The 19,677-nt window shown below is 41.4% G+C and overlaps 2 protein-coding genes across 3 annotated transcripts in view; both read right to left on the bottom strand.

The window, feature by feature from the left end:
- Positions 1 to 487: 487 nt before the first annotated feature.
- Positions 488 to 9,150, bottom strand: SUMF2 (sulfatase modifying factor 2). Its single transcript, XM_019545508.1, has 9 exons — positions 8,956 to 9,150; positions 7,246 to 7,402; positions 6,677 to 6,791; positions 5,489 to 5,533; positions 4,486 to 4,636; positions 3,981 to 4,036; positions 2,780 to 2,864; positions 2,013 to 2,178; positions 488 to 967 (listed from the first exon to the last, which is right to left on the bottom strand). The coding sequence occupies exons 1-9, from the start codon at positions 9,038 to 9,040 to the stop codon at positions 862 to 864; spliced, it is 966 nt and encodes a 321-aa protein (XP_019401053.1). The 5' UTR covers positions 9,041 to 9,150; the 3' UTR covers positions 488 to 861.
- Positions 9,151 to 10,980: 1,830 nt separating this feature from the next.
- Positions 10,981 to 19,677, bottom strand: part of CCT6A (chaperonin containing TCP1 subunit 6A) — a 25,832-nt gene continuing 17,135 nt past the window's right edge. The window contains exons 3-15 of one of the 2 annotated variants that reach the window (XM_019545501.1): positions 19,582 to 19,645; positions 18,956 to 19,090; positions 18,254 to 18,427; positions 17,968 to 18,071; positions 16,876 to 16,986; positions 16,231 to 16,390; positions 15,907 to 15,989; positions 14,998 to 15,094; positions 14,314 to 14,461; positions 12,610 to 12,743; positions 12,369 to 12,471; positions 11,771 to 11,843; positions 10,981 to 11,349 (exon numbers count right to left, since the gene is read on the bottom strand). In XM_019545501.1, the coding sequence (XP_019401046.1) occupies positions 11,277 to 11,349; positions 11,771 to 11,843; positions 12,369 to 12,471; positions 12,610 to 12,743; positions 14,314 to 14,461; positions 14,998 to 15,094; positions 15,907 to 15,989; positions 16,231 to 16,390; positions 16,876 to 16,986; positions 17,968 to 18,071; positions 18,254 to 18,427; positions 18,956 to 19,090; positions 19,582 to 19,645 (1,459 nt within the window). In that variant the 3' untranslated portion in view covers positions 10,981 to 11,276. Of the gene's footprint in view, positions 11,350 to 11,770; positions 11,844 to 12,368; positions 12,472 to 12,609; positions 12,744 to 14,313; positions 14,462 to 14,997; positions 15,095 to 15,906; positions 15,990 to 16,230; positions 16,391 to 16,875; positions 16,987 to 17,967; positions 18,072 to 18,253; positions 18,428 to 18,955; positions 19,091 to 19,581; positions 19,659 to 19,677 lie in introns of both variants that reach the window. The other variant, XM_019545502.1, reaches the window with a different exon arrangement.

Here is a 19,677-nt window from a genome sequence, read left to right as displayed (position 1 = left end):
TTAAGTGCGATCATATGCAGATCAGATGCAGAAACAACTGAGAGTGAACTTTTGGAGGCACTGTCAAGGCAGTCGAGGAGGCTAGATTTTGTTTTACGGATCTGAATAAGAGACATATATTTAACTATAATGACTAGAGGGCTAATGAAGCAGTGTCTTTTGACCATCTTAACTATTTTTCACCTAGTCGGTTGTAGTTTTTTAAACTTTATATGTAATCTAGCAAATTAGTGCCTTTTCCAATAATTGTTTTTGTATAGTGTGACCCTTGCCCCCAGCATATTAGTAAAGCATCTGGTTTCTCTTTAGCTGGAGGAAAGTATGTGTTGTGTCATGTGTGACAATGTGCCATACCATCTGCACAACCCCTTTTCAAAATCCTAGATCTACCCGTGGAACCATGAAATAATCCATTCTCCCAACAGTCTTGTGAGGTAGGTAAAGTTTTATGATGCCTGATTTTCAGGTGGGAAAACTGAGGCAGAGATTGATTTCAATCATGTTTTAATTTAAATCATTGCATGTTTGGCACTTAAACACCCTCGAGATGGCAAGAGGTTGCTCATGAGTATTTCTCTGGATTTCCGTGGAACTGTTTCCATGAAGTGCTTGCGGAACTGGGTCCACTGGGGCTGCTGCTGAGGTTAGCTGAAAGTAGAGCAGCAGCATTTAAAAAAGCCAACAGAGAATTAAGGTTATTAGACAAAAAGAAAGACAGTGCCTGAAACCTGCCTTTGCAAAAATGAAGATTGATCGCAAATTTTTAAAACTTGCTAAATTTTGATCAAACCCAGCCACAGGGAAGTACAGTTCATCTCCACAGGAGAAAATGGCTGAGGTTATTTTCACTAAGGGACTTATTCACAGCTCTGTTTTCCTCCCAGTTTTCATAGTTGTGAGATTGTTGATATCAGCAACGCAGCGAAAACCCAAGTTATCAGAGGCTGAATCTGGTGTGTTTCCCATTCTAGGCAAAAAATAAAATAAAATCAAGGTGAATCAATTTACTATGCCAGAACTGACCATTACAATACCTTGCCTGACATCCTGCAGAGCACAAATCATGCAATGCCACCTAGTCACTTCTGTATGAATCCCAGTTACCTTGTGTGTAACTGAAGCACAATCTGTGATAGAAGGGCTTCTGGTGTTCAGCTACTTTAAAAATGATAGCTATGGGGATGTTTTCAAAGAGCTCAGTTTCCATTTAGGTTCCCAAGTAGGTGGCTACATCTTCTAAAAAACTAAATATCTACTATATTGAGATTTTTTTTAAAATTATGCTTAAACTAGGTGTCTAAATGGGAATGGAGTATTTAGAAAATATGTTCCCAAGTAGGTGGCTACATCTTCTAAAGAACTAAATATCTACTATATTGAGATTTTTTTTTTTAATTACGCTTAAAACTAGGTGTCTAAATGGGCATGGAGTATTTAGAAAATCTGCCCTGTAATGTTCAGAACTGCCTCCAGGGATCTCAGCAGTGATGCAGTTTCTCTTCAGAGTTTTAAAAAAATATTTCCTTTAGGCCAACAATAATTAGCACTGAGAAGAAAAGCAAAAGAATGTCAGTAATATCTGCAATTAATCATTTACTCATGAATAATGTAGAAATTCTACATAATCTCACTTTTTTTGTCAGAGACTGTCTGTACAATTAAAACAGATGAAATCCCTGCCATTAATTATACTGCATATTAGTCCTAATTTCCATTATTATCACTCTCAGCAGGAGTTCATTTATATTCCCTCCCATCCTATTGTGCAGGGTGCTTTTCACCAGCTGGCTGCACTTCACTCCAGAGATGGCTTGGCGTGGAAAAGCATTTTCCGATAAATACAAGGTATTAGCAGAGTATTCTTGGTACTAGAAGAAATTAAATTATTACTGCTAGATAATAAAAAGAAAGTAACTCAGAAACAATTTACTAAATGGAAATAAATGTGAATTATCGTGGAACCCTAATAGTAAAACAAAGCAATCCTGGGGCACTGCAGTAAATTCATTTACCTTGTGGTAACACGAGCTTTATGATTGGCTGATCCATCCACTGTGTCAATCCAAGATGCGCCCCGCAGGACATGCATTTTCTGAGCAGGTTGCCTTGATGAAGCTGCAGGAGGTAAATACTCCGAGGCAGTCCATTCCCAAGTGTTCCCTAACAGGTCATAGAGCCCTAAGATAAAAACATTGTTCCTGAATATCCACAGAACAGCTGTGCTTTTAATATATGGACCTCCTGAAAGCACTTTGGTGCACTCAGAGTTATGATGTTCAGCCACCATCGTAAGGATGGTGTAATAGCCACAGTAGGAGACTAGAAGTCAGAAACTCTTAGTTTTTTTCCGGCTCTCTCATTCGTTCTTGGGCAAGTCTCTTATCTGCACTGTGCCTCGGGTCTCCCATCTGTGTAATGCAGCAATACTGCTTGCTTATCCTCAAAAGGATGCTGTGAGCCTCAATTAGTCAATATTAACAAGGTGCTTTGAGACCCATTATAAAAAAACAAAGTAATGCATTGTTTTTATAAATTAATCACTGCAGGGAATGCTGGCTTTTTGCATTAAAATATCAGGCCTACAGCAGCCAATTTAAACAACATTAAAAACCACGACAGTTTTCTGACATGCTCAGCACCATCATATCAGGATGCTAAGAAATGTATTAGTTTGGATTTTAAGGGCCAGCTTCCATTACAATATTTCATTTTATTATATCTAAATGGAAATGAACAAATGGATGAACTTTCAAGGAAGACAAAGGTGTAGGTTCTGTACCGTAACTGTTCTGAGGAGGGAACGCTTTCACTGGGGAAACACCATGGTAACCATCTTCTGCCATATCAACCTTTGGGAAATTTCCCTGTGTGAAGAGAAGGTTTCACTCTGAAGAATGAATAGCCAGCGACACAGAAGGAAGCAAAAGACAATGACCTCCAATAGAACCTCATGTAACTTAAAACAATGGAAATAGTTTTACAGATGTAAATCAAAGACGAAGATACTTTCATGGGATCAGTCAATCCAAGAGGGAGACATGGCATACCGACAGATGTGCAGCTCCCTACAATAACTCGTGGCATTTTACAGAAAGCACCATGAGTTAGACGTTCACCGTTTGGGCGGGGGTGGTGGTGTTGGTGGTGGGGAATTGAGCTCCACTTTGAAGCTGATCCAGGGGAGGAGCTGCCTGCTCTAGCAGCCTCTCCCCCCTAGACCTGTCCCCCAGCCCCCCAATGCTCATGCTGTCTGCAGGAAGGGAGCGGGGATGAGGGAGGGGAGTGCGTTGCAAGCTGGGGTTTGCCCAGCCTGAGCTGGAGGGGGACGGGCCTGCAAGGTGCAGGGGGCTTCAGTCCACTCCCCCTCCCTCCCCCCAGCTAAGGCTGGGTAAACCCCAGCCCACAGAGTGCTCCCCCTCCCTCATTCCCCCTCCTTTCCTGCAGACAGCACCAGGGGCAGGGCTAGGCACATCAGCCCAGTCCTGATCACAGGCAGGGACTAACAGAAGTTAGATGAAGGCACTCCTTGGAGCACCTTTATCTGATCCCTCATTACACGAGGGCTAATTTGTTGTGAAATCAGCCACTTTTAAAACGCTCTGCAGTCATGCACTTCTGTCAGGGCATGGTTGTGGAGTGCTTTCAGCAGGCCAATCGCATGACAAATGTCCATTCTGTCAGCATCCATGATTTCCCTCCCTCCCCTTCTCAACAAAATTCTTGATCTGAACAGTTTGAAATGTTGAGGTATCCGAATTCCCCCATTTGTGGGTAGGGTGATTGCCTATTTTCTAGCCATGGAGGAAGTTAATAAAATTATGACACGTTTGACAACAGCCATTAGCTGATTTTCAAGATCCTAAAGAAAAGTCCGTATCACTTACTGCCTAAATACCCTCTAGGGTCACTTAAGGACATTTTTCTAAATCAACAAACCATCAGCACAACTCACAACAGACAGGATGGGTTTTGGACCCTACCTGCCACAGATTCGTGCGATTTGCTTGAAACTTGTTTCCCCAAGGATATATTCTACCTGTCCAACAGGGAAGAAAGACCAATTAGTTCCTACAGCTTAGTCTGTTTTTTTCATTTACCTCTCTTTAACAATTTTCCTTGATTGTCCTTTCCTGCTTGGGACACTGGGAAGAATTGTTGGCTTTACCCTTTTGCCGATGTCCCTGATTAAGAAACCATTAATTAAAAAATGAATATTTTAACTTTGAAAAAAAATGCTGAAGAATGTACAAAACAAAAGGACACAATGGCTCTTCATCCCAAAGCATCCCCTTATTCTTTACTATGATATGAACAATCACACGGATCATTTCATCCTCCACCAGAAATGCAGTTCTCCCTGGAGTGAGGCCAGACTGCAGCAAAGTGAAGAAGAAATGTGTACCTGATTGAGAAAGCAGTAGAAATGCCACTTCTTGAAGGATCAATTTGGTTTTAGAAAGAGATCAAAGAGTTTCTCTTACATACTCTCTAGTCCTCCCCTTGCAGCAAATTCCCACTCCTCCTCCATAGGAAGTCTCTTCCCTTTCCACTTGCAAAACGCCTGGGCATCGTTCCAGCTCACATGTAACACAGGGTAATCCAGCCTGTCTTTTATACTGGATCCTGGACCTGATGGCTGAATAGAAATGGTCAGTTTAAGCATAAGATCCATCAGCTGCACTATGCCACCAGGATCATCCCTACCCACTTGATGCTGCCTGTCAGGAAGGCACTGAAATGTAGCAGAATCCTGTACTATTTCTGCATGGAAGACTTGTGTGTTTCAATAACTAGTCTGCTAAAATGCATATGGGATGACAAATTTGGGTGCACCCTTTTAACCACTACTTTATCAAAGGGGAGAAATGGCAATGATGATAAATATTACACTAATGATCTGTGACAGAATAAGAGATTGAACTGTGTCCTAGGTTAATGCCGTCACCACTGATCCATCCTCCACCACATGAAGCTACATGTCCATACTCTGGACTGCTAAATGACTTGGTAATGCACCCTTCTTGTACATGATGCAGGGCACCTTGTCTTTGATTACTTGGTAGAAATTCATCATGCACCCAACTGGGATAGGGACAGGGACAAAACCTTAACTTTTGTCATGCAGGGACCATTTCAACTAGAAAGGCTATGGGTATTAATGGGATTCACAGTCAAGACTATAGTCTCCAGATCACCTGTGATCACACCCAAACAGGCAGGGCTGCTCCCATCACAGAGCCCCTAACTATTGCAGATAGGCAAAATGAAGAAGAACAGCTCGGAAGGGTGCTATGTGCCCTAGTCTGCCAGGTCATCAGCCCTTCTAGTTATCTTCTGCTTCTGCAGTTACTCTGGCTCAGATTTTCAGAGGAGCCTTTGGGAATGAGGCCCCACATCCTACTGAACTGCAAGAGATGATTTGAGCACCCGACCTCCTGTGTAAATGCCAAGTCCACCTCTTTTGAAGTTAAAAGAAACACTCACTCACCTGTCGCCAGTACGCCTTATCAATTGGCAACCACCAGGGGGCAGACTAAGAAAGGAAACAGAACCGTATTAAAGACAATCCCACTAACTAAAGATCCCCCGATGGACCACACAACACATGCCACACACGTTTGGCAGCACATAGAGCAAGTAACAACAGTATGAGCTGCAAAATCTGTTTCCAGACTCAGAAAATCTGATCAACTGGCTCATTTCACAGACATGTCTATAGTGGTTATCAGTACAGTATAGAGGCATCTGACTTGAAAAGTAAAACTTGGGATTTCTATAAATCCATAATAACTTTCAGGCTTTCTGCTTCAAACTCAGATGAATAAATACTGTAAAACAAAACGTGTTTTCTTCCTGCCCATCAAGAGGTCATACCTGACCTCCCCCCAACAAATTGTTCAAAGCGGAAGTCAACAGACTGGGGTCTTAAACTATGTAAGAGCCAATCCAATCCTTCTCTCATTGAAACTGGGTGCATCTACACATGCAATTAATGTGACTGAATATACTCCAGCTCAATTTGAGCCAGAGTAAACCAATCCTGACATCACCATCTACATGTGTATTTAAGTGCAGTAATTTACTGCGCTGCTGCATACCACTTGTATCTGATAGGACTATTCAGCAGTGCAGTAAATTAGTCTACTGCACTCTAATTGCCACACATGTGTAGACAGTGATGCTTTACTATACAGCACTTCAGTCTGCTGCACAGTAGAGTGTCTCATGTAGACACACGCACCGACAGCAAGACACCCATTGACTCCAATGGGTACAGAAGAAGCTGGTGGTATTACCCAGAAGTAAAAATGTCCATCAAGATCTTCCCCTGAAGTTTTTGAGTGTATAGCAACAAAGTGAAATGATATAATACAGAAAAACTCCCCAATGAGTCTCCAATCCATTTCTAATCCCTACGCTTTCCAAAGGCTTGTGCCTTTTCCTCTGAGCATCTGCACTAGACAAGCTGAGACATTAACTCCTTTTGCCACATGGGGCCACAACATGTAACTGCAGAGCTTTCAAGAACAGATCTGTTTCTATTTATTCCACTATCCTCACATTGCCCTGAACTCAGAAGACAAGTCACAAGGCTTTTTTGACTGTTTCAAATAGATCCCACTTTGTATTGTCCATGTCACTTCATAACACCCTTCAAGATCCACATGAATATTACCTCCAGTTTCTGGGTCACTTTCTTTTTCAGCTCTTCAGATACAAAATCCTCGAAGACAAAGCTCCAGCCAAATGTTTCTGCTTCTGTTTTGTATTTCTTTTCTCTGACAAATTCCCTGGAGTAAATATGACACACTTTGTACTATACAATCTCCCCATAGCAATACAGTAGATCTAGAACTGAATTTCCCAATATTCCAGAAGAAAAACAACCGTGACTTTCTAGCAAAAATCAATACTGTGAGACTTGCAAATTAAAGTTGTTCTTGAATCTCCCAGAGTAGGTACAGCTCTGAGAGAAAACAAGAACACTTACTGCTCAGCCCTGATCTGGAGGGATCCCCTGTAAAGGTGATGGATTAGTTCAGTTTCTCTGATCATGCACTAGTCTCTCCACTGAGGCTGCCAAAAATATGATTTTTGACCTTTCCAGTAGAAAATTAACTGAAATAATTCAAGTACCAATTTTTAGTCACTACCAGTTTCTCCTGATATGTGCAAGTCTCCAGATTCCATTAGTAACTCCATCCAGTCCCAATGAACAAAGCAAATGCAAAATATTGCCCTTACCTGAAATTCCTATTTGTGATGGGATATTTGTCAATAGCAAATGCCTTCACTGTCACCTCCCTGACAGGCCCTTCTTCATTTCGACCATCGGGTGAATTTGTCCCCATCTGGAACTTCCCACCAGGCAGCTGAACCACGCTCCCATCCTCTTCAGAAGCTGTGCGACATGATCCAACATAAGGAGAAGAGTAATTGGAGACACCAGCATCTGCACGCACCTTGTTAGTGGCCCATTTGTCCCCAAGGAAGGAGGTTGACAAGTGGCTAATCACTATCCCTGGCATTTGATAGCACTTCACAGAAAGTAGACCAAACTTCCCGGGTGTGACTCCACCGAAACCGATGGATATATCCCAGAGATAAATGTAGACTTCGTACTTCAGATGACTCGTACAGTACAACGGGGCAATGCTGCTGGTTTAGATCAGTCACTGCTGTTTGATGTCAGTTTATACGCCGGGGGACATTGCAGGATATTGCTTGGGGGCGTCAGTGAAATTCACTTGGGTCGTTCTCTGAAGGTTTTATATGCAGGGTACAGGGGATCTAGCCACTAAGAGAACCTCCTTTGCAAGTGATCCAGCTCTGCCACCTGTAGTTGCATGAAGCGACCCAGGATTTAACAGAGAAACAGAGTGGCTCCCCACCTTCTGACACCACTCCCCACCTCCATATAGACTAACCAGCATAAATGCTGCTGTAATAGAAATAAAAACAAAACCTGATGCAGAAACAGAGAGAAAAATAAATACGGAGGGGCTGAGACTACCAGCTAGAGAGAGTGAGAAGGAGAATTCCTGGGACTTCTGTATCATCACATGGAAATTGGGTTTTAGTCCGACTCACAGTGTCTCAACTGTGGTACCCTGGGGGTACACGGGTACCCCAACACTCTCTCTCCCCCTCTTTTCCTCTCAAAACTATGGCAAAAAATCTGGTGTGCCGCACATTGCGCAGTGCTTTAAATTCCCCGGTAATAAAAAGCACTGGGTTCAGCCCTCCTAGCTTTGGCCTTCATCACCTCTAGCCCAAATACATACTTGAGTTGTGTACCCCTAGTGTAAAAGATGGCAACCCTACCCACAGCGGATCAGACCTGTCATATCATGGCCTTATATAGACAGCCCTCCTTCCAACATATGGCACGTATTAGCCTGTAAATATAAAATCCCCTGGAAAATTGACTGTCGGGGTACTTACTAAAATGTTCAGAAGTTAGAGGGTACTTGCTACTCAAAGGTTGAGAAGGACTGGTCTGACTGACCAGGCACAAGACCCCTAAACAGACTCGGGTTTTGGATCCAGGTTGTGCCCTACAGACAGTAAAAAGGGTGAAACCCACACCCCACTTTTACAGTGCGAGGTGGGGGTGCAGGTCTCTCCATACCTGCTCCATTGAAATAAGCATAGTCCTTTGCTCTGACATATGTAACGTTTACCATTATTTTCAGAGGTCCCTGCTGGTGAGGTTTCATCTTGAGGCAACCCCTCGAGCTTCCCTGTGGTTAAAGGAATGATTTGAGGCTTGGTGCAATTCAGGGAGCGCTTCCCTGAGCTGAGCGCAGTGTAACAGCTTTGGGCAGGAAAGGAAAGCGGGGCGGGGGAAGCTGCTTATAAGGCTTCCTTACAGTGAGGTAGAAGGCAAAGAGCAGCGGATGGGGTGGGGGAGAGGGGGTGCAGAAAGACATATGCATGGGTGCCTTAACTTACCTTGCAGAGCATGGCTGCTCCCTAGCAGACAGCAGCAAAGTGAGAGCGCCAGCTGCACGCTCCTGGGAAGGGGGAAGGACAGCATCGGAGCCAGGAACTTGGGAAAGGGAGGTGAATTGGGAAAGAGATGAGGAACTGCGACCCAGAAGGGCTTAGCACAGGGGGAAGTGTTTCCGGATCTCACTCTGGAGGAGACCGCAGCCAACTCTCTTGCAGCACAAGTCCCCGCCTCCTCCTGTCTGGGCCGCGCAGGGGAAGCAGGCAGCAGCGAGCATGTGCAGGAACCAGAGGAGGAAAAAAAACGAATGGTCTCAGCCAGTGTAGGAACGAGGATGGCTTTGTACAGTCCACACAATCACGTATAAACAAGTCTAGTTTCACAGATGCTTCTAGAAGTCAAGTGTTTCCTGAGAACTATTTACAGCAACACTAGTTGAGCCCCACTGCAAAAATAAACTCTACAGTAGCAAACAGGGCAGGGAGTAGACAGCGAAGCAGATTGGACAGAGGGAGGAGAATCAGGACAGCACCTCAGAAGGGCACAAACCGGATTTGTGGCATCCTTGCCAAAAGGGTTATTGGCCCCTGCTGGCGTACTCCATCTGTGCAGGCAGCTGTCCCATTCGCTTTCATGGCTGTTTTTAATCTTTGGCAGGGAGTTTTCAAAAGAAAACTTCAAAATACAGGCATACCTCGTTTTATTGCGCTTCACAGATATTGCATTTTTTACAAATTGAAGGTTTGTGGCAACCCTGCGCCTAACAAGTATATCGGTGCCATTTTTCCATCAGTTAGCATTTTTTAGCAATAAAGTATTTTTTAATTAAGGTCTGTACGTTGTTTTTTTAGACATAATGCTATTGCACACTTAACAGACTGCAGTATAGCGTGAACATGACTTTTATATGCACTGGGAAACCAAAAAATTCGTGTGACTCGCTTTATTGCGATATTCGCTTTATTGCGGTGGTCTGGAACCGAACCCGCAATGTCTCTGAGGTATGCCTGTACATAATCATGGGGTTACAAGTGCTAGATTCCTTCCCCTTTGCCTCCTTAAATCAAGAAGCTTCATATGGACAATTTCTCTAGCAGGTTTATGTAAGGAAATAGTTTTGCTTTTTTGGTCATCCATTCACATTTTGGAAAGCAGATGTGATCAGACTCATATCCACATTGAAAAGCAACACTGGAACAGTCCAAAGATTTAAATGACTAGCAAATGCCACTAGAGTTGTGGAAAATTAACATCTTTAAGTCTCTACAAAAGCTATGCAAGACTAGAGCTACCTTTGCTGCGCTGAGCAAAGAACATACAGGCATCCGGGCCCATACTATTAGGAGGTTGTGGTATTGGAAAACTAAAGCAAAATCAAGTTGTTTGAATACTTGCTGTTATTTTGATAGCACTGTAGCAGGGTCTACCTTTTCAACACCTGTCTCCCAGGTGCCACAGCAGCCTATCCTGCATTAGTGAATTCATGTTAAAAGCAGCCCAGAAAAATCCTTAGGCTAGCATGCATACTATTAGAGTATACTTCAAAATATAGATATGCATTTGTTGTTAGGATGTTGCCTATGAATCGTCTTTCAAACACAAGTCTAAGCCACTGTAAATTGTTATCACCCCCATTCTGAAAGACAGGCAACTGATGCAGGGACAGGGAACAACTACCTAGTTTAATACCATGCCTAGAACCAGAATCCAGGTTTGACCTCTTTCCCCAGCTTCAGTCCAACACTCCACCCATTTGGAAAGGATCTTCTATAAATTCTTAAATTAGGCTCCCCCATCCCAGGGGAAATTTTGGGGATTACAGGGAGCTGCATGTAACCCCATATGTAGAAACATAAGCAAGTTACACTACGGGTAATTCAGCAATACTCAGAAAAGGGATACACAGATGACACATTCTAGAAGCAATGATATCTCATGGAAAACTATACTGCTGTACCATCATCTTCATCCACTATCATTATTCCAACCAAAACGCAAGTTAAAGAAGTGACACTGTTACAAACAAAGCACAGAACAGAAATGTTTATTGGGTAGAAAGGCTGTAACTTTAATTGTACATTTCAGTGCAATTAAAAATAAATAACTGATTGATCTTAGAACCTAATATTTGAACAGGTACTATTCTTTGTGTGGGGCCATGTTTACTGCATCAAAAAGGACAGCTACTTCTGTTACTGTGAAAATCCACTGGAGGGAGGCTGGGGACGAAAATGCCTTTAGTTGGATTTTTTTTTTTTAAAGTTATTTCAAAAAGGCAACTGCCTACTCAAGACGACTATCACAGGATGAGAAGAGATTCAATTCAACCTTTGAGAGACGACATTCCAGCTCGCATAATTTCATCAACCAAAAGAATGTTGCTGGCGATCACCGTGCTGGGTAGATCAAATGAAAAAAACAACAAACCTGTTAAAAATGCTGTATGATGTTACAATTCATCCAAACAAGGACATTATCTCCACTTCTCTCCTTAGGAGTCTGCACCCCAGCCAAAGCCCCAACAGATTAAAGTTTTATACTAGACTCAGTCATTTAAACAACACTAAAATACTAATAGCCAATTAAGATCAATCTTTCTTTCTTTGTTCCCAATTGGAGAGAAGACATACTTTAGAATGAGTATGACAGCATAAAACAACTACTTCCCCTTTCTTGTACAGTGCAAAATGGAGGATAAAAACCAAAGCCTTTCACATAATAATCAAATCTCAAATAATTTCATCAATCTTGGATAGCAGAGTGTTTGTACAATTTAAAAGTTAACCCATTAAAAAAAAAAAAAAAAAAAAAAATTACCATGAATGGAGCAGTTGCTTTTTGACATTATAGTTGTCCCAAATTCCAGCTACTGCAGCCACCATTGGTTCACCTGGAAATAAAAATAAGCACAAAATAAGGCAACAGATAAAGCTGAAAACACCTGAATGAAATGTTGAAGTTCTGAGTTACCAAAAAAAAAAAAAAATGTTAAGAGATTAGCAGGTTTTTGTCATCTGTGAAGCATGCTGCTACTGCCCCCAAAGGCAAAACATCTTCATACAAAAAGCCACCAACATCTAGTCTTTGCATGTAATCACATTTAAAAGCGTGCAGAGATCCACATTACAAGCTTCATATTACTTAACTCTAAAGTAGCCCTAAGTTGTTTAGCAGGCAATAGGTCAACAAGTACTCTACCATCAAGAAAAGCTGTTGTTAAGTAACTTCCCGGGAATCTTAAAACAACACTCCCAATCCTGCAAAATCTTCAGAAAGCTAACATGCAACAGACTTGCCATAAAGAATAGTAAGTTTTCACTTCTCTCAAAAACCCCACTATACTGCTGACTAGACAAAAGCCAACTTATTTTATTCACAAGTGTCTCAATATGGGGTTTTTAGAGGAGATTCTTACCAGTGTTCAGATCAACTCCAATAAGTTGCCCTGATTCTGCATGTTCTGTCTGAACTTTCACTAGAGTTTCTTGGGGATCATAGCCAGAATTCTGAGCAAGCACCTTTTAAGAAAGAAGATGAGATAGATTATGTAAAAAATAAGTAGCCGTTGCAACTGTAATCCACCTTAAATGGTAATTTTTTATTAGCTTAAACTAACTGCTTACAATCTACTTCTCCAGTCAAGAGCTCCTTTATACCTTAGGAATAATGAGCAGAGCATCAGCAAAAGCTTGGACTCCAAGCTGGGCTCTTCCTTTTATGGTGGGCTTATATTTAACGAGAGCTTGAGCAATTGCCACTTCTACTGCACCAGCCCCTGGAACTACACAGCCTGTATGCAAGGAAGATAATAAACAGAGCCATTACACAGTGATGTCAAACAAAGCAATGAGACCACATGGTTCATGTTAATGGATATAAATCAGTACAGAATGTTCATGAAACTCAGACTTTTGCCTCTAAAATAGCATCCACCACGACAGGTGCTCTTCAAACACAATCAAACCTCTTTTTGAGAAAGGTGGGAAATGAAACTGACTTAAGTATTTAGGTTTCTATCATGCTCACCATAACTCATGCCTAAGACACAGCAAGAACAGCCTTTTATTCAGAGTCTCCTTGTCCCTTATTTAAAGCTTAGATAGTAGTTGCTGTAATCCAGCTGAACTAGTTTCAGCAGAAATAGCAGAAGAATCAGATGAGATGATAGAGAACATTTACAGGAATTATCCAAAGTTCACCTGTTACAGTTTTTACATTAAAAAAATCTGCAGGTTCTCACATGTCAAAAGGAAAGACTTCTTGATTTAAAAAAAACAAACAAACAAACAAAAAAAAACAACTTTCCCTTCTGAAAAGAGATGTTGGCATGGAAGAGAAGCAGCAATTTTGCTACCTTTAGTATCTTACTGTAGCAGTGCTCTCACTCTGGCCCATGGGCCAGATTCCAGCCCCCAGAGCTGTCTCATCCAGCCTCCAGAGCTCCCCACATACCTGGAAATCTGGTGGCAGCATAACCAGTAGTGAGGTTAACCATTCCAAGAGCTTCAACAGTTAACACTGCTGCTGTTCCCCTGATAAATATTTGGCCCCATGGGGGAACCCTGTCATTCAGATGATGCAAGCCTGCAAGCCAGTTCAAGCCACAGCCACATCTGGCATGTGGAATCACACCCCAACAGGATCCTGCATGTGAAGTCACACCTGTGCACTGGATCGCATCTATGAACTGACTCCCACATGTTGGATCTGGCCCACAGACCAACTCTGTGCCATTTATCCAGCCTATGTAACTGGACAGGTTATGCAACACTGCTTGCTGTAGGCAGTGATTCGAGATATTTAAAAAACAAAAAAAAACATTACCACCACCATGCCGAAGAACTCCTTCCTGGCAGGCCTGCTAATCTGATGAGAGATAGTGAGCTGAAAGCAAGTTTTTCAGTTACAAAGCATGCTTTTTCTTCCTTCTCTTGCTACGCTTACTGAAGCTCTATTTAACCAGATCTAATGTATTAAAATTTGCTGTGCTGCACTCAGAGCCTTTTGTCTTAAATCGTTGTCTTCCAACCTTCTAAAAGCACCTACTACATTCATTAACATTTAACAAATACTAACAAGACCCTGGAGAAAGACCATGTGTAATTGAAGTCAAATCTGATCCACTACATGTATCCACTCTTTAAAACATGTCAGCTTGGAATACAGCATGACATTAGAAATAGTTAAAGTGGATATACTTTAGCATGGTGTCTGACTGTATGAACTACTGATGAAGCTAACACAGAATTCATCCATGCTTCTTGGCAGAAAAGTATGTATGCAGGAAATGAACAGTTTACAGATGTCAATGGGTCCCCTGAATCTTACTATACCAAAAAATTACTACGGACTAGACTTACCATCTTCAATGGCATTTTTTACAGCACGTAGTCCATCTCTTACTGCATCCTTGATTTGCGTGAGTGTATGCTTATTGGGTCCCCTAATCAACAGGGTAACAGAACGAGGATTGTCACACTTCTCAATAAAGGTGTATTTCTCTTCACCCTGTATTACAATATTACTATGTGTTCATATAAGATTTTTGCTCAAGAACAAATAAAGCAGCAAATAAATATATACATACACCACAGCATATCTATGTAAAAAAACCAAAATAAATGAGCAACATAGGTACATTTTTAGATCCATGGATAGTCAGAGGGATAATTAACTTTCACACTAACTTCTGAAAAGGGGAATAGTAGAGATTTTTTCATGTCATCCTAGCTCTGCTTTCAACAAAGAATACATTGTTCCTTGTTCCCCGCCCCCCTCAGGTTTTTGTTTTTCCCATCATCACCGCACAGTGTACTTCATGTATTTTCTGGCAATTAGTGTGTGGCAATGACTTCTGTGGGCTGTCCAATATTACTCTTGAAATCATAACTGGATCATCATCGGTGTCTAAATGCCTTCACAGAACTCCCTGTGTTTAAGAGTACTAAGCATTAACAACAAAACCTGAAATAAAGCAAATGATGCAGACATTGAAAAGGAGCCAACAGTGTACCTGTTAAGTTCAAACTCAAGATCATACATACCAATGTATACTCGTAGACAAGCCCAGCATGTCCCAGACACTCAGGCGTGAGGTCCTCCAAAGAATTCATGGCCACACCACCACAAGCAAGAGTCAGTCTGAAAGAAGGCAAGTCAAGTCAATGGTGTTATATACATAACTAAATATAAAGTAACTTAATGTGAAGTTGGAATCTCTGCTCATACCAAACTGAAGAGTTAAGAATATCACATCACATCCACCCTGAGCTACTTAATATAAGCAGAGCCACTTAAGTTTGTTTAATTTCTTTCAAGCTATGTGAAGTACAGTAAAATCTCCGTTAACTGGCACTTCACAAGCCAGCATGCCAGCTTGTAAGGTAAAGTGAAACCGAAGCGCCCACCGTGGCACTTCCAGTTTCTCCAACCCCACACAGCCCAGTGCAAAGCAGGCCGCGCTGCCGAGCCCTCATGGTCTGGGGCATAGCAGGCTGCATGGGGCCTGCCTCCCCGTGCCTCAGGGCCCGCGGGAGGGTTGGCGATGCCCCAGACACACTGAGAAAAGTGGCAGTTGAACAGGCAAAGACGCCTGTTGGTGCCTCTCAATTAACCAGCATATTTTGTTATCTGGCACTGCCCCCCCTTCCCCATGGGTGACCGATAACAAAGCTTTTACTGTATGTGGATGTACTTTGTGGATAATTTCAGAATAGTGCAGAAGAGGGCTAATTGTTCTGAATTTGGAATTTATTGGCAACATCATCATTACAAGAAATAGGATTTTTTTTTTTTTAAATGCATCAAAATACATAAACATCTATTAACTGACAGTCATTGCTCCTTAAGAACTAGACAAGTTAGAAGTATGGGTAGATTTTACTCAAGCTTTATTTAAAAAGGTTAAAGTCAGACAAACTCTGGAAAAGCAAGTCTTCTTTTCAAGAACTTACCTCTCCATGTTCCTCCTTTTTGCTCTTCGCAAAGCTACTATTCCTTCTTTTGCCAAAGTATCTAACGAAAATGGGTCAATTCCCTAATAACAAGAGAAAAGCACCTATAAAAAAGTGTAAAAACAAATTCACAGACCACCAGAAAGGGCCAATTCTTCCTCTTAGCAAAGAACTATGTGAATATCTGAAAGCAAAGTATCTCTACCCCTTATTAAGGCTTGTGTGAGTCACACAGTTAGTGGACACGGAGGCATCGAGCCTGCCAGACCTGCCAACATGTTGGCAGAAATTTTTCCAGTTATTTCTCATGCTTATTCATCTTACCTTCTGATTGATTACAATAAATCCTTTATCTGAATCTCCGCAGACTCTCTTTTTCAAGTCAATAATTTTGTTCACTCTGTCTTCAATGAATTTTCTTTCTGCTTTTACTAGCTTTTCTCTTTCTTCCGCACTCTTATAAAAGAATCCAGAGCTCACCTCTCTAAAATGAAAAGGAGGTTGAGAGAAAGACATTTACTCACAGGAAAGAACATGTAAATTTAGTCAGACGGTATAAAGGTGAAGTTTAACAAAGTCGCATAGTACAGCACCACAAAATATTTGTTTTCCTTCTGAATACATGCAAAACAAAAATGACATTTTTCAGTACAGGCATAAAACAGTATTTTAGTAGTCACATAAAGACACCCATGACTGACATGCACTTGGAGATGCTTACTATCAATGTATACCGAACACACAGACATTACTGACCTTAAAAAGTTGTCAGGTCAGTGAGATGGCAAACATCTCGAAAAACAAATAACCTACTCCAGAAGCTTACTGGCCCCTTACCAGCTTCATAAATCTGGATAAGATTCTGTGCTGTTTGCTTTTATTTCCTCTTTTACACAGCTGAGCTTATCTTAAGTAGGTATTTTGGAATACTTATTCTCTGATTTCTTTTAGTCTCTGGCTTACACTTACGTTTTTTCATATTCTAGAGATACATTGCAAGTAAGTATATAAGCATCTTCCACTCTTTTTTTCATATCTGGATGACGAGCGCCGTGATCCAAAACGAGTCCTTTAATAAGCCTGTAAAGAATCAGTTAGATGACCTGTAAGAACTTCTTTGTCCTTATTTGGGTTTTCATGATAAGCAGTTGAACAAAATTCATAGCAAAGCTTATTAAACATTGATTACATGCCTACAGGTATAAAAATAATTTGGATCATGTATCCCACTTCCATAGACATACCTACTCTGTGTAAAGCAAGCTGTTGTTAGGACTGTAATAAGGAAATATACTCTAGCATAGCATCTGACTACATGAGCTACTGAAAAAGCTAGTGGAATTCTTCCATGCTGCTGATTAAGCGTGTCCTTATGAAAGCTTTTGAATGACTGTGGTCCCAATTTACCTAGTTAGCAGGCAATTAAGATGGCATTATAAATTCTCTCCATGTCAGTGGGATTCAGCCCTCTGACATTAAGAATGATAAAAGGGTTAAAACTCTGTTCACTTTGTAGTTCAGGTTTATCTCCACTAGAAATGGACTTAGAGCTTAGAGCTCAATTAGTGTAAAAAGGAAAAGGGAACGCTTCGTGTCTTTCAGACAGAGCATTATACATTTAAGTATTTTCAGACTGAGAAAAAGACGTGTATATTACCAAGAAGCTGCACGCATATTTGTCAGATTGTCAAATTTAAAATGGGAGGGAGCTTAAACTCTTAAGAGGAACAGTTTTATCTTACTTCTGTCTCCTCTTGTTAAGAAGCTCTAGTTAAGAGTTCCCACTGAAGATGAGCAAAACTGCAGGAAGTTACAGGAAAACTTTTTTTCTCAAATGTACTTTGCAATGTTCCTGTTTTGTAGTTTCTCATGTGGTCAGTTTTTTTCACCCCCAACATAAAAGGTAAGAAAAGGCTATTTTAAAGATGCATGAAAAAGCAACACCACATGAAAGGACCTCAAGCTTTTCACTATTTAAAAGCAACTGAGGTTCGCCTTACCATTACCCCCCAAGCAGGGTTTGTTTTTGTTTTGTATTTTATTGTTTGTATACCTACTTACGTTGTATCTGTTTCTGATTTGTGCTTCATCTCCATTATCTCAACCATGTAGAGATCAATAGGTTCATCTGGTTTTCTGACTGCCAAAATGGAATCTACTACAGCCTGAAACAGAAGAGACCACCATCATACAACAAGCTCAGCTATCAAATAGAAGCAAATGGATAAGCATTTCCCCCCGTTTTTCTATGCTCCCTCTCTTCCCCTAAGGTGTCAGATAGTTAGCGAGTTCCTTATCTGAGAATGAAAGTACATTTAAAAAAAAGATAAAAAATGTGTACGCTTACTTCTGTTAAGACATCAGCCAGCTCAGCATGAACTTTAGTACGCAGAGATGTTCTGGCAACATCTATAAGTATCTCTCTGTCCATATCCTTGGATACTTTGACCTGCTCCAAAACTTCAAGTGCCTTTGCCTTTGCCGCTTCAAATCCTTCTGTGACTATTCTTGGGTGCAAGCCCTATTTTTCATTAAAAAAATATAAAACGGTATTAAGCAACAAAACAAGGCAACAGTTTTCCAACTGGCATTCTTATTTGTTATTTTTAAATTTGTATTACTTAGACCTCTCAAATTTCTGCTACCCAAACGATGACTTCACATGCTACAATGAAGGTAAAATGTACTGTCCTTTTGAATACATGTAAAAGGAAGATGCTCCTTCTAATGCAGAGGAAAAGCACAGATTATTCTAGCACAGAATTAAGACCAAGGGAACTTATGAAGCACACTTGGGTGTTCACTGTGCACTATGAATTAATAGGTATCAATTCTAGTTTTCTAACATGAAGATGATTCTTTACCTGAGTAAAATGCTATTTAGTGTCATGCAATTACGACAAAAGCTTTAAAGCCCAACCGAAGAGTAAAAAAAAAAAACAAAAACACAAACGGTACATGACATATTAAACAGCAAAGTCAAAACTTGAAAGCATTAAAAGGATGATGCTTACTCATTCCCTTACAAACACCAAAACACTATCCATACCTCAGAAATATAGAGATCTGCCTGCTTCAGCAGCTCTCCGATGATCAGAACATTTGAAGTGGTACCATCTCCCGTGATGTCATCTTGAGCTGTTGCTACTTTTGCTATTAAGGAGGCTGTTGGGTGTTGGATTTGCTAAACAAAAAACAGAAGCTGAGTGATAGTCCTACAATAACACAGCAAAGTTTAACTATTAGGAAACTAACATTAATGTATTTCATCTTGCTGGGACAAATTGTACATCTTCGTAATCATTTTTTGTCTATATAAAAGCAACGCTAGTCAGACGACTGTTAGAAATTTCTCAAACTATACATTACATTAACACTAAACAATTCTGCTAAGATTCTAATTTTTGGATCCCAGCAGGCGAGGGACCGGTGGCAAAGCTGCACGGATGCGAGGGCCGCCGCAAGGGACCTCAGAGGATCATCGAGCCCAACCCCCCACTCCGGCAGGAAAAAGCATGGAGGAGCCGAGGAGTTAGGGCCTGTGGGGTGAATCATGGGCCTGTTCTCCAACGAGCGAATGCCGGGAGGAGGCTGGAAAGAGGCGAGTTTTGGGCACGCACCAAAATGGACGAGAAGCGGAGGAAGAGGAGACAAAGGGGGTCGAGGTGCACTCACCATCTCATGCAGCAGTACGTTGCCATCTTTGGTGAGCTTGATGTCTCCGGAGCCAGACACGAGCCTGCGGGCACAAGGTGGGGGGAGACGGTCACC

Source organism: Crocodylus porosus, unplaced genomic scaffold (assembly GCF_001723895.1).
Source record: "Crocodylus porosus isolate Cpor-Errol unplaced genomic scaffold, CroPor_comp1, whole genome shotgun sequence".
NCBI classification, from domain to species: domain Eukaryota; kingdom Metazoa; phylum Chordata; order Crocodylia; family Crocodylidae; genus Crocodylus; species Crocodylus porosus.
Note: the sequence above shows the minus strand (reverse complement) of the source record. Positions and strands in the feature narration are given on the sequence as shown.

What these genes read in the sequence shown, in the direction of transcription:
- SUMF2 (XM_019545508.1), bottom strand. Translation starts at nt 9,040, where the DNA reads ATGCTGTCCTTCCCCCTTCCCAGGAGCGTGCAGCTGGCGCTCTCACTT. An exon ending in GAGCAGCCATGCTCTGCAAG is followed by an intron (nt 7,403 to 8,955) that starts GTAAGTTAAGGC and finishes CATGTCGCACAG; the next exon opens with CTTCTGAAGAGGATGGGAGC. An exon ending in ATAAGGCGTACTGGCGACAG is followed by an intron (nt 4,637 to 5,488) that starts GTGAGTGAGTGT and finishes ATTTCTATTCAG; the next exon opens with CCATCAGGTCCAGGATCCAG.